Source organism: Lactuca serriola, chromosome 5 (genome assembly GCF_051521515.1).
Source record: "Lactuca serriola cultivar US96UC23 chromosome 5, Lser_US96UC23_V15, whole genome shotgun sequence".
NCBI lineage: Eukaryota > Viridiplantae > Streptophyta > Magnoliopsida > Asterales > Asteraceae > Lactuca > Lactuca serriola.
Window position 1 is genome coordinate 277,446,668 of NC_136412.1, and position 14,498 is coordinate 277,461,165.

At 33.2% G+C, this 14,498-nt stretch overlaps 1 protein-coding gene across 1 annotated transcript; it reads right to left on the bottom strand.

Annotated features, from left to right (window-relative positions):
- Positions 1 to 239: 239 nt before the first annotated feature.
- On the bottom strand, positions 240 to 3,789 carry LOC145054403 (BIIDXI-like protein At5g11420). The gene is made up of 3 exons (XM_079002569.1): positions 3,632 to 3,789; positions 1,487 to 1,999; positions 240 to 979 (listed from the first exon to the last, which is right to left on the bottom strand). Exons 1-3 carry the CDS (start codon positions 3,705 to 3,707, stop codon positions 447 to 449), a joined length of 1,122 nt encoding a protein of 373 aa, XP_078858695.1. The 5' UTR covers positions 3,708 to 3,789; the 3' UTR covers positions 240 to 446.
- Between the last annotated feature and the right edge of the window lie 10,709 nt (positions 3,790 to 14,498).

Consider the following 14,498-nt stretch of genomic DNA (forward strand, 5'->3'; position numbering starts at 1 on the left):
CATACTTTAATTGTGTAAACTATGTTTTTAGCTGTAGGCATACTTTAATTATGTAAACTATGTTTTTAATGTACAATTTTATATAAAAAATTTCGAAATATGAAATTGATGTATTTTCATTCGGCGGAACCATGCCTCCTAAAATGTTTTTATAATATTTTAAAATATATATCATATATGTTTTAAACATAAATATAATAGTTGTAACAAAATTAATATCACTTAAGTTACAATCGATATTTCGGTGGTGAAGTAGCTATTGAATTTTGATGATTAAAAATATTGTAATACGAAATTTTACTTTAAAACATGTTTTTTTCTCTAATACACAACAGAAATCAACATCACATTACTATAATAACACAACATGCTAAATAAACACCATAGGCGACGATAAAACATCCTCATGCAACAGTTTCCCGATTCTTCAAAAGAAGTAAAACAAATCAAGCGTGTTTAGCATATCGGACGCCAATCAATCTAACATCATCGATAATTGGACCACAGAGAGACCCGTCAGTCTTCATCTGATAAAACGTACTCAAAAACCTGACTCTGGTACGTGTAGTCACGGCTCTAAACTTAAGAACCGCTTGTTTGTACCCACCCTTGCCTTTTGATTCGTAAGGTACCCTAAGCGTGTTTTTACCTGCAAATGCCTCAACAACCATTGAGCCTTCACACGCGTTGTTGGCATCCCCAACAACAAAAGAGAGTGCGTATACTTTACCCGCAACAGTCTTAACTACCTGGGCAATCGCACTTTCTTTTCCAGCTATTAATTCTACGGCTCTTTTGCCCTTAGGGATGGCGAAGTGTTCGGAGTCTAAATACTTCACGGCTTTTAAGGATTCTATCATCCAACCGGGGAGTGGGGAATGGTCATCCTCGATATTTGGAGGGATTAAAACACCACCGACATCGGTCTTAGGTAGCACAAAAGGACCTTCCTCGAAGTCTCCATTTTTCAACATATTAGCTGCGAGTTAAAAAAAGAAAATGAAAATTAAGTCTATTCTTCTTTTATAGGTTAAAAAAAGTGTTAAGAAGTAAAATGACCAAAATAGTTTGTGTCCTCTCACCAAAGGATTATTTTTTGAACATTTACCATAAAAACTGCCATCCATTTTGCAACTTTATTACAAAATAACATACCATTTTCATGAAAAATGATGTAATTTCACAAAATAAAAAAGACATTTTACCAAGTCCACTTTACAAAACACGCTTATTCTAGTTAATGTTCAAAAATGGTTACTTTTCAATATGATTCCGTCATTTTAGTAATTAACCCTTAACAAAAGGGCATAATATCTTGTAGCGGGTCGTTTTAAACCCGTTTCAAGCCTCATCATGTGGAGATGTGATACAATAGTAATATTTTAAGGTGTGTCAGGATTTTAAACCCTGAAACATTCATTAAATATTTTGCACCTCAACCACTAAGCTTTCAATGATAAACGATTTAAAAGAAATATTTTCTTACTGTTGGTTCTTCTAGGTGGGAACAAAGCCTTTAGCGCAACCGAATCGATAAGAGGACCACACGCAGGATCTTTTTCAACGCTCGGGTTATGAATAACAATCTCAATGACATTAGCCTGAGCCAAAAACCCCCATGCATACGTATCCCAACCGTTGCTACTATACATCGTTTGCATCGGTAAAATCCCCCAATCATTTGGCTCTGAATTTGGTGACACTGAAACGTTCAATTTCTCCTCTTGTGCACATGTTCTAGCAACATTAAATGTGATAGAATAAAACAACCCCTTTTTCACATTCACTTTTGTTTTTATCGATGCATCTTCTCCTAGTCTCACTGCGTAAGCACCATCGGGGACTACTAACAACATGTCACCTTGTTTTTGGCCTGATTTTATGTACTCAACGAATCCCGTGAGTTCCCAATTTGGAATTGCTTTTGGATCGATTACTTTGGTCCCTTTCATTTGGTGAGGTTTTGGGCCATATTCGAATTGACCATTTGGTAATATTCCTGGAATTTAAGAGAATTTATGTGTTGGAATTTGGATCATAAATCATAACATATGACAAAATGAAGAGATCTAGGATTTTACTCTTTTACATATGCGTTTTAATGACATAAATAACTTTTTGCTTTTTTTCAAGTAACCTTTATGCAAATAAGAGATGGAGTAAAGAAATTGACAGAGCATGTTATCACGTGGATTGTCTAAAGAGCACGTGATGAGAGGGACTGAATGTTTTTGTCCTTTTCTTGAAAGGTTGAAAAGATAGTAACATGGCTTATTCAAGGAACAGGGGAAAAAATGAAAAATTAGGTATCGTGAGAATTATAGTTTCCAAATCGATTTTGACAATAAGTATATTAATTGAAGGGATTATAAGACTTATACTTGAATTTATTTAAATGAAACTTATATATATCTCACGTACTTGTTGATATTAAAAATTAAATATTCAGAGAAAATTTGCACCTATAAAACTGCAAACTTTCATGTGGTGATGGCCTACACGCCCATTATAGAGGACACAGGCTTTAGCGAATTGTGGAAAGAGTAAAATTTGGTGGTAATAATAGAGTCCTTAAGAATATGATCCCTTGATTCTAGGGATATTTATTTATTCGTTTTATTATTTTATAAAGAAGGAAAATCAACATTTTATAAATTCAGAAGATATTAAAAATTATTGTAACATGAAACCCTCAAAAACGATACACGTGGCATAGGCATGGGTATTGATCTGCTAATAATGTGACTACGAGCATGGGCACTATGGTATATGTTGATACTATGAATTTCATAATAAATCCAAAGAACTAATGTATAAACATTTTGTTGGATTTTTATTATCAAATGTATCATATAAGAAAATAATACATAAATTTGATATTTCACGAGACATAAATTTTATTATTAAATTATTAGGAGAATGACAAAACCATATATACAAATAATATCTAAAGTATCAAGGATTGTCTTGAAACTTGAAAATTATTTCATATCTATTTTGCATTTATTGCATTGAAATTGGACGCAACAACTAACAGTACGACATAGTTATATCTTACAGACTCCTTTCTATATAAATCTGAATGTTATTTTTTAAATGTAAAAAGTATAAAAAAGGTCATCTTTTATAAATGCAGCTGAGACGTTTGAAATTGAATAACGCCTATTATCCTAAATAAAATTACCATATTTGAATATTTTCGTAGTAGATCAAAATGGTGACATCAATAAATTGGTTAATAAATCATACATTATTACGTGTAATTACTTATAAAAATAAATGAAAGTAAGTACTTGATAGCTCTTCAGAATAGTGTAGTAGGTTAGCAGCTGGTAAAATCATAACAAATTCGTACAAATTCAGCATCATGTTGTACTACCTGATCCACATTCTCGAAAGTAACTTTCAAATTTAATCGAAGTTGATATGATTCTAAATATCATTTCAGATTTCAAATGTATTCATCGATCGCTAAAACCTCATTACGATTTAAAACCAGATAAATCGATATGTAGGCTAACAAATCATTCATAATCAAAGCGAATAACAGCTTCGCATTTCCTGAAAACGATAAATCTATCGGCGAATGGAAGGAGATTTTAGTTTCGTTATTTAGAATCGAAGAACTCACCATCAGTGAAAGAGAGAACACCATTGGAAATTGCGCATAGGAGCAGCACCACTAAGATCGCAGAGAGCTTCTGCATTTTTCTGTTATGGAGAGAGAGAGAGATAGAAAAAGAGAGAAGGAGGAGATGAATGTTTCTAGTTTAGTGTGAATATGGATGAAGGGGTATGCACTGCTTTATATGTATTTCTGTCGATGGAAAAGGCTTCGGATTTTGGTGATATTTACATGAATTGCCACCGAAGCTTTCCTGTCTTGGCTCGTCATGTACACCCCCACTTCTTCTTATCTTTCACGGCTGTTGCACCAATTTTCATGAAATTTTTATTCCTAATCATTTCGTGTATTGTTTTTTATCCTATAAATGTATTTGACATGATTTGGTTTTTTTCTTTTAAACATATACACAAAATAAACTTTATTACATAAACATATTATTCTACATGTGAATGTATGATAAATAAAGTATCACAAAGTAGATATAATTTAAAAAACAAGTGTTATAGATCTTAGAAAAAAAAAACTTTATTGGATAAACTAGTGATAGCTATTAGATAGAATTTATACTTTCAATTTGTTTAGAAATATTTCCAAAAGTATTTGCAAACTATTTAAATTTGTAAAATGAATTAAAAAAAGAGCTGTTAAATAATATTTAGATTATGAACATTTTGTACAATTTATGCAATTATAAGAATCATAATATATATATATATATATATATATATATATATATATATATATATATATATATATATGTTGGTTAGTTTTTTAATTAAAACTGTCGATATTTACTCATTTAACAAACATAGGGATTCATGAGTAGTTTATTAGATTAAGAGTTGTTTATTAAAAAAAATAAACATAAAAAGGCCCTTATTGCATTTAGACCGGTACCATCCCCAGATAGGTACTGTTGTGTTGGGTACAAAACTCCATTACAGCTCGATTCCATGTGGCCTTCAGTTTCCTTGAATTGATTTTTTTAGAGAGAATTAAGTAATTGTTTTTAGAGTGAGTAATAATGTTACATATATGAATAGTGTTATAAATGGTTTATTAAACTGATCGCGAGACATATAGCAAATAAGTGAATAGTTACTTTTTAATCCATATATCGAACCCATAAAGTATTTATAAAACATTATGATAGTAAATGATGCGGTATTTTATTGCATATATAGGACGTGTTTTGCAAAAATAGCTGTTAGCTAGGAACGGTTAGCGTGTAGTTGGTAGCAGAAAACTGTAACTTTTATTTGTTATATGAGTGTTTGGCAAAAATAGCTGAAAACTTTTGAAATATATAAAATTACATAAAATGGCAACTGATTAAAAATAAATAAATATCTAAATATATTTTTAAGGGTAATTATGGAAATTGATTTCAAAATCTCAGTAGTGTTTTGTTAAACGCTACAAAAAGTAGTTTTTGGAGCGTTTTGTTTAACTAAGGGCGTGTTTGGCACGGAACTTTTGAAAGCGTTTGGGAGCTTCTAGCTTTTAGCTTTTGACAAAACGCTCTAGTTTAAACAAAAAGTTTCGTTTGACAGTACGAACGTTTAGCTTTTAGTTTTATCAAAACACTCCGATTCTAAAAGCTACTTCATCTAGCTTTTAACAAAACGCTCCAGAGCTTTTGAAATCAATTTCCATAATTACCCTTAAAATATATTTATATACTTTTTTATTTTTAATCAATTGTCCTTTTATGTAATTTTATATATTTCAAAAGGTTCCAACTACTTTTGCCAAACATTCATATAACAAATAAAAGCTACACCTTCCTGCTAGCAGCTACCAGCTACCCGCTACCAGCTAACCGTTATCCGTTTCCAACTAACAGCTACTTTTGCCAAACACGCCCTAAAAGTTAAACGCTTGTATTGTCAAACGAAACTTTTTCTTTAAAATAGAACCTTTATCAAAAGCTAAAAGCTAGAAGCTACTAAATGTTTCCAAAAGCTCCGTGTCAAACACGTTCATATTCTTAATGGAAAAAATAAAAATATATACTTCAATATATTTTTTGAAGTGATATCTCACAAAATTTCCTTTATTCTTTTTATAAACCTTTTAGATTATTTTGTTGATCTTGTTTTAATCGTACATACCTATAATATATTATGAAACTAAAATAAATAGAAGTCACATCTACCTTAACATACACACACACACACACACATATATATATATATATATATATATATATATATATATATATATATATATTGAAATGTTTCTCCTATTTATTGTGTGTATGTAAGATTGATTGTAAACCAATCATTTTCGTTATTTTAATAAAGTAATTAATGCATATTAAATGCTGAAGATTTAATTAATACTCATTATATCTTTGAACATGCAATATCCATCAATTACTTTCTTAAAATAACTAAAATGATTGGTCCATAATGAATCCTACATGCAAACAATATATAGTTAGAACACAATAACCTAACCATATATATATATATATATATATATATATATATATATATATAGAGAGAGAGAGAGAGAGAGAGAGAGAGAGATAGAGAGAGAGGGGTAAATTCAAGTATTCTAATTAATTATTGTGTGAATGTGGGAATGATTGTGGATCAATCATTTCAAAAACCTAAATAAGGGTAGTTTAGTCATTTTGTTTTTATAAACCAAAAATAAATTTCTATAATTTTGAAAAATCCCTATTTTCACGTCTCTGATTTCTATAATTTTGAAAAATCCCTATTTTTATCACTACACCATACGATCAATTCGATCCTCTCAAAAACCCTAGAATCATCACACACATCCATATCTATCATCATTATCATCATCATAATCTCTCACCATTGTTGCTTATTCCTCTTCCATCTCAATTGTCGGCTCCATAGTTAGTGATTGTATCTATCTTCCCTAATCAATAATAGCAGGTCGACGTAGTAACCCTCCCTTCCGTCATCATCTCCCTCATTTGGCCTGATCCAGGCGCCAAAGGAATTCAGAAAACCTTTGATTCCCCTGTCTCGCTCTACTGGTAATCATCCATCGTCGACTGCACAACAGCACCAAAGAACCCACCAAGAAAACCTATGCCAGCTTACCTCCACCCTGCTCTAACCCCTTTCCGACGACCTGCTACCCTTCGCCAACACTCCGCCACCAGCCGGTCACCGCCTCCAGCAGAGCTTTCACCTCCATCAACGCTGCCATTGTCGCTTTTCAATTCCATCAAGCACTGAAGTTTCTTTGTTTTAATCTTCTAACTAGTTTTTTTTTCTTTTTTTTTTTCTTTTTTTTTTTGCAGTTTTCTTGAATTTCTGATTTTGCTTTGCCTTTAACAAATACTCCCTCCGTCCCAAAATTATTATGCATAGACAAAAAACACACAGATTAAGAAAACATTAATTATAATTAACTTTATACAATAAAATGACAGTTTTGTCCTTACTTTGCATTTAATGTTCCATTAAATGTTTAGTTGATTAAGTAATAATAAGGGGGTATTTTGGTAAAAATTTTATTTATTTTTAGAAGTGGACTATTGTTTTGAGTAAATTACATGAATGGTCCCTATGGTTTAGGGTAATTTGTGCGTTTGGTCCCTAACTTATTTTTTTTACTTGGAAGGTCCATACTGTTTGTTTTTGTTACACGTTTGGTCCCTATTTTACCTAAAAAAAACTATTTTGTCCTTGATTTTTTAAAATATAAAAATAAACACACCCTAACCCAACCCCCCTCACCTTACTTTACCAATCTCACATTTTTTTTCATATTTAAATAATAGTCTTTTTAGGTAAGACAGGGACCAATCGCATAACAAAAACAAACAGTAGGGACCAAGAACGTTACAAAAACAAATGGTAGGGACTTTCCGAGTTAAAAAAAATAAGTTAGGGACCAAACGCGCAAATTACCCCAAACCATAGGGATCATTCGTGTAATTTACTCTATTATTTTGGGACAAACCAAAAAGGAAAGATGGACTATAATTTTGGGACGTAGGAAGTACAATTTAAAGTTTCATCTTTTTTGAATTTCAATTTGATGTTTTTGGGGAAAATATACATTCGATCAAAACAATGTTTAGAATGATGTTTTCATTCCAAATTGGAACCTTGAACTGGAACAATTGTGAGATATGTCTAAGCATCCAGGAATAAAAGTAGATCTCAAGCTACATCTTGTGTATTGTAGATTTATCTATGAACATAATCTTAATATGAAGAACTTTAGATGTTAATGAATAAAAAAATGTGCATTTTTTGTGATTACTGGATACTATGTTTATGAGAAGTATTAAAACATTATACCAAGATTGATTTACAGGTATATCACCATCCATACATATATCGTTTCCCTACTTCCTTCACCTGTTCAACCTGCAGAAAAAAATTATGTCCTTCTGAATTCACAAATTGGAATATGCTATATCTTCCGATACTGATTCTAATAGATTCCATCAAAGCAATTTTACTGTTTATAACTGAAATATTAACAATTACACAGAAGCATTTGATGCAATTTGTTTTTATTTTTGTACAGACATTGCTAAAGCAACGTTATAAATTCTTATGAAGCTATAAATTCTGAAAGAAATAACATCAAGTAAAGAAAAAGAAGCTTGGTGAAGAATGGAAACTCGGTTTGAAGCATGGTGAAGAATGGAAAGTAAGGCAACAATATTCGTTTAGAATGGATTAACATTTTTATCTATCAGAATGATTAGCAACATATATTCTATCATAATGTATTAGTGTTTTACTTAGATTTAAATGTTTTATTCTTAAAGAATAAATTTAATTGTTAACGATTATTACTTATATTCTTTCAGAATGAATGCCATTTATGTATGTTCATAGTTGTATTTGTTAAGAATGAATGTAATTATTGATTATAAGATACTAAAATTATTTCATATAAAATTTTTATTCATTAAAAATTATTAATCTTGACAATATATGTTTATAGTATTCTGTCAGAATTTAATGTTTTTTTTCAAGATGATCATAAACACATTCTTTTACAATGTCCGAATTAATATATTTGTTATCCAAAAAATCAGATTTTTAAAGTTTAGAGAATTAATTATTCCTTAAATTCTGCAATTTTCCTTTTTTAAATTTATGTTAATTGACTAAAATATCTTTATAATGAAATTAAATGGTATTTTTTAAATTATATTTAATTTAATATTATGTATTAATCACTTTCTTAAAATAAGTAAAATGATTGACACATATATTCATTCCTACATCCACACAATAATTAGTTAGAATACAATAACCTAAGCGTATATATAGGTGGTTCAAATGTGGATAGACAAATATTATGTGGATGTAGGGATTAATATGAACCAATCATTTCAAAATCCCAATAAAGGTTATTTTAATAATATTAGATCTTAAATAATACTATTGATTAATTAAATTAAATATTAATCTTCTATAATTATGGTTAGTTACCTTGTTTTTCTCGTTAACCCTATTTATCTTTCCCTTTCTCTTTCTTTCTCTCTAGTCGCCAACCATCTCACCATGGATTCATCGAAGATATGTGATTGGTATTTTTTTCTAGATGATAACATTTGAAACCACCCCTTCCTCGGTGAGTTTTGAATATATATTTTGATTTGTGTTTATAACCATTTCTAACACTTTTCCGTCCATTCTATGAAGTTTGATTTATCCCATTTCGTCTACGATGCCACGATTATCCAGGTATGAATGATGCTCAGTCATTATTTAATTAATTTTCTTTCATTATGATATAATATATATATATAGTTAGATAAAGGCATTCAATTCACAGATGAATATATCAAACGTGTTGATGAGGACATGTTTAAAAGTGTAACATCCCGACTCTCAGGTATAAATTTAATTGTTTTCAATTCATATTGATAGGGAAACTCGACGAGTTGGAGGCCCCAACTCGTCGGGTAGGGACTGATATGGTCGCGTGAACTTTAGAACCAAATCGACGAGTTGATGGACTCAACTCGACGAGTTGGAGTTGAGTGTGAAAACCCTAATTTTTAGGGTTTGCACTCTATTTAAAGGACCTTAAGTCCTCTACCCCGCCTCCCTTATCACCTAATTACCCTTAGACAAATCTTAATCGAGCTACCTTCCATTTTGAGAGTGTGTAAGGCTAAGAGTGTGTGTTTTGGTGCATTCCTTGGAGAAACTCGAAGATCAAAGAGCTTGGAACGAGAACAAGTCCATATATCCGGCGTCCATTCAGTTGTAGCAACCATTTGAAGGTAAAAAGTCACTACCTTGATCACTTGTTTGTTAGATCTCTCCATTAGAGAGTTTATGGCCATTTTGAGCTTCTTCTTTAGTCATTTATGGTTTTGAGCATGCTTTGAAGCTAAGACTTCGAATTTGGACACTATTAGGCCCCTGAGGCCTAAGGACTCAAGCTTTATCAAGCTTTGGCCAACTTCTATGCCTTAAACCCCTTGTTGAGCCTATTTTTGGCAAGATTGGCCCCTATATGCCATGCATAGACGTAAACCTTGCAGCTTTACGTGGTATCTCAGCCCTAGAAGACTAGATCTATAATTTGGAGCCTTGGGTTCACTGAGATATGTGATATTATGCATTTTTTCTTTGCAATTTATGTTGTATATTATTTTGTGCATTTATTGAGATAGGGCCAGAGGGTCCAACGGAATCGTGAGACCGGAGGGTCTTCACTGAGATACAGGACTGGAGGGTCCAACCAGAGCCATGAGACCGAAGGGTCTTCACTGAGACACATGACCGGAGGGTCCTTATCGAGATATAGCCATGAGAGGCTAATTATTTGTTTGTGGTATTTTAGGGAACTCATTAAGCTTCGTGATTACATTGTTGTGTGATATGTGTTTCAGGTAAACCTCAGGATCAGGGGAAGGCACCGACATGATTGTACACATCAGCTGGTTGATTTGTGTTTTGAGGATTCTGATATATTTTATAAACAATTTTCATGTCTTGTGTTTGAAAATTTTATAAATCGAGTATGAGAGATGTTAAACTGTGTTTTGTGTGGAATTATAAATGAAAATTTTATTTGAAAATTTAGAGTGTTACAGAAAACATGTTAAATGGGATGTCATTATCTGATGTTCATGAAGGTGGGCTTCATTATTCTATTTTCTTATAATTCATAAATTATAACCGATTCATTTGTGATGTTAGTAATTATACCAAATAATATTTAATATTATTATATTGTTTTGATCTAATAAAAGGGTCTGTTTAATTAAATATTAATAATTGTAAAGATTGACAATATAATGTTTGGATATAATATCGTTTGTCGCTTTTAGTTTGTGATGTTAATATATGCAAATGTGAAACAGTTGGTCATTTGTTATACAATGTGGTTCATATAATGATAGATTTTGATATCAGAATGCTTGTTTTTGGTGTCCATTTTTTAAATAATGTCATCCTAAATAAGGAAACATTACAACACTTTAATGTATACTATATTCTATAATAATGCTTTTATTATGCATAACAAATTCACTGCATATTGTGTTTTTTAAACATAATTCTTATAATCAGTTAGAACAAGTAAAAATAAAGACATATGATACTTATTGTGGTGCTATAAAGAAAGACGATGAGGTAGTGATTTATTGAGACGAAGATGGTGATGAAGATTGTGGTGCATCAACATAATTCTTTCAGAATGCATCCGTATAGGCTTTCAGAATATATTATAAGCATATTCTTTAAGAATAAATGTAACTGTTAACCATTATTAGTAGTATTCTTTCAGAATGAATATAATTTATGCTCATAGTTTTATTCTTTTAAGAATGAATGTAATTACTGATTCTAGAATATTAATATGTGTTTCATATAAAATTTGTATTCATTAATTGTAATGGCTGGTTCCTGACACACATTTAAATTATAATTTATTCATTTTTGTAGAGCAACTCGATGAGTTGGGAGCCCCAAACTCGTCGAGTAAAGACCAGAACTGACGTGGGTTTTAAGTAACCTACTCGACGAGTTGAGAGCCCTCAACTCGACGAGTAGGGCTACCAGAATGAAACCCTAATTTTGGGGTTTTTCACCCTATTTAAGCATCTTAATCCCCACATGTTGGTCTCATTTCCAGCCTCCAAGTCCCAAACCCTAGATTCAGAAACCCTAATGCATTTGTGAGCATGTGAGCCATTTTTGAGTGAAAATTTGTGTGTGTTGAAGCTTGTGAAGTAAGGAGAAGCTTGGGGATTCAAGAAGAAGCTAGTAGATCCAAAGACTCCATTTCATTCTCATCATTTTTTGGTAAGCAAGTCTTAAACTTGCTTAGTAACCTCTTAGATCTCTTTTATTATCATTTTATTGGGTTTTTGGTCCAACTTGTAACACCGTAAAAATTTGAACAATTCTTCACCTTAAAAAAACATAAAATATCATTCACATTCATTTTTTTTCAAAACATTATATCAACATCATCTCAATATAAAATCCCAAGATCAAAACATATGAACTCCAGTGTGCGTGTGTACGAGTCATGCCGGTGGCTTCCTGCGATCATCGCTAGTACCTGAAACACCACACATAACACTGTAAGCATAATTGCTTAGTGAGTTCTCCAAAATACCACATAAACACATATCAACCACTCAAGGCTGTAACTTTGTTGACCCTCTGGTTGAATATCTCTGTGGGACCCTCTTGGTCCCATAACTCTGTGGACCCGCTGGTCCTATCTCTGTAAACTCTGAATCATGCATATCACATATCACGATAAAACACAACACATAATAACATGCAAATACACTGACATATAACTCTAAAATACCCTGTCACATAACCCTATTACCACACTAGGTAAAGTATAGTGAGAAGACTCACCTCAGATGTCTCGGTAAATCTCTGACTCGGTAGAAATGTGATCTAGTCCTCCGCCTAATCACATAAAGTAAATACTATCATAAATATAACTATACTCAACCTCCTCTTAGCACCCTCAGAAGGGTAAAATACCATTTTACCCCTCTCTTGGCTTAAAGGCCACATTGTTGACCAAACCCTAAAAGTCAACAAAAGGAGGTGCAACAGCAGCATCAGAAAGAGCAGCGTATCTCTCATCAAATGTCTCTATCAGGGTGGTCTTGATAGACCCAAACATCTCTGGAATCTCAGCGCGGATGGCAGCAGCCACTTCATCATGAATCATCTGGAGGAGCTCCTCGTCGCTCACACCCCCTCCACTGGTCCTTGGTCTGTGGCGCGTCCCCACCATGATACCTCTCTGAAATACAACACAAGATATCAAAGACTCGCTCGAGCATACACACACTCGATACCCCTAATCCTACTTGGTTTCTGGTACCCTAAGGATTCTTACTTGGGTTGCGCACTGACCCGGTGCCTTCGGTAGTACGGGCCCAATACTACCGACCACACCGACTCAGCACTCATTCCAAGTCCTCCTCCCAGAGCCCCAAATTTCCAAGCACTCTATTCTCTTAAATCATGTGCTACTCACTAGCAGATATCTCATAAGCACCTCGCTGCTATCTAAACACTTTCAAACATTTCTAGCAGCAAAACCCCTAGACTAAGGCATCATATATCAGGTCACTCTAGTCCTAATAAGAATACCTAGTCTACTCTAGCATGTGTATCATAATTCATCATATAGCATAACATAACATATCTGATAACACTTATTGTAAGGGTATTTTGGGAAATCACCGTTCGGGCGCTGGCTGATCGTACACACGTCTCTGCTCTGTTTGTCTCAAACCTCTTTTTACTCTTTTCAAAAATTTTAATTTATCATCAAAATTTTCCTTAAATCCTCAGTTAAAGTTCAGATACGCCCGAAGATGCATCCGAATCCCTCAAACCAAGGCTCTGATACCAACTTGTAACACCGTAAAAATTTGAACAATTTTTCACCTTAAAAAAACATAAAATATCATTCACATTCATTTTTTTTTCAAAACATTATATCAACATCATCTCAATATAAAATCCCAAGATCAAAACATATGAACTCTAGTGTGTGTGTTTACGAGTCATGCCGGCGCCTTCCCGCGATCATCGCTAGTACCTGAAACACCACACATAACTCTGTAAGCATAGTTGCTTAGTGAGTTCCCCAAAATTCCACATAAACACATATCAGCCACTCAAGGCTGTAACTCTATTGACCCTCTGGTCGAATATCTTTGTGGGACCCTCTTGGTCCCATAACTCTGTGGACCCGCTGGTCCTATCTCTGTAAACTCTGAATCATGCATATCACATATCATGATAAATCACAACACATAATAACATGCAAATACACTGTCATATAACTCTAAAATACTCTGTCACATAACCTTGTTACCATACTAGGTAAAGTATAGTGGGAAGACTTACCACAGATGTCTCGGTAAATCTCTGACTCGGTAGAAATGTGATCTAGTCCTCCGCCTAATCACATAAAGTAAATAATCTCATAAATATCACTATACTCAACCTCCTCTTAGCACCCTCAGAAGGGTAAAAGACCATTTTACCCCTCTCTTGGCTTGAAGGCCACATTGTTGACCAAACCCTAAAAGTCAACAAAAGTCAACGGTCAAACTTTGACCCGACTCATCGAGTGCACTTGGGCGACTCGGCGAGTCTACACGTGTCCACTAACTCTTTAGTCTCTCTTGGCACGTCGAGTTCCTCCCCTTGCTCAACGATTCACGCCTGGCATGAATCGCGGGGCCACCCCGACTCAACTCGCCGAGTCTCAAGAACAACTCGGCGAGTTCCGCCTTGAACTCCAGTCCTCTAATCGCCCTCTGAATCACTGAGTTATTTCCCCAACTCATCATGTATACTCATTGAGTGATTTACAGGAAACCCTAACCCTACTCGCCAAG

Coding starts and splice junctions, on each gene's coding strand:
- LOC145054403 (XM_079002569.1), bottom strand. CDS start 3,707: ATGCAGAAGCTCTCTGCGATCTTAGTGGTGCTGCTCCTATGCGCAATT. Junction 2,000..3,631: donor TGTTCTCTCTTTCACTGATG/GTGAGTTCTTCG, acceptor CTTAAATTCCAG/GAATATTACCAAATGGTCAA. Junction 980..1,486: donor CCCACCTAGAAGAACCAACA/GTAAGAAAATAT, acceptor TTTAACTCGCAG/CTAATATGTTGAAAAATGGA.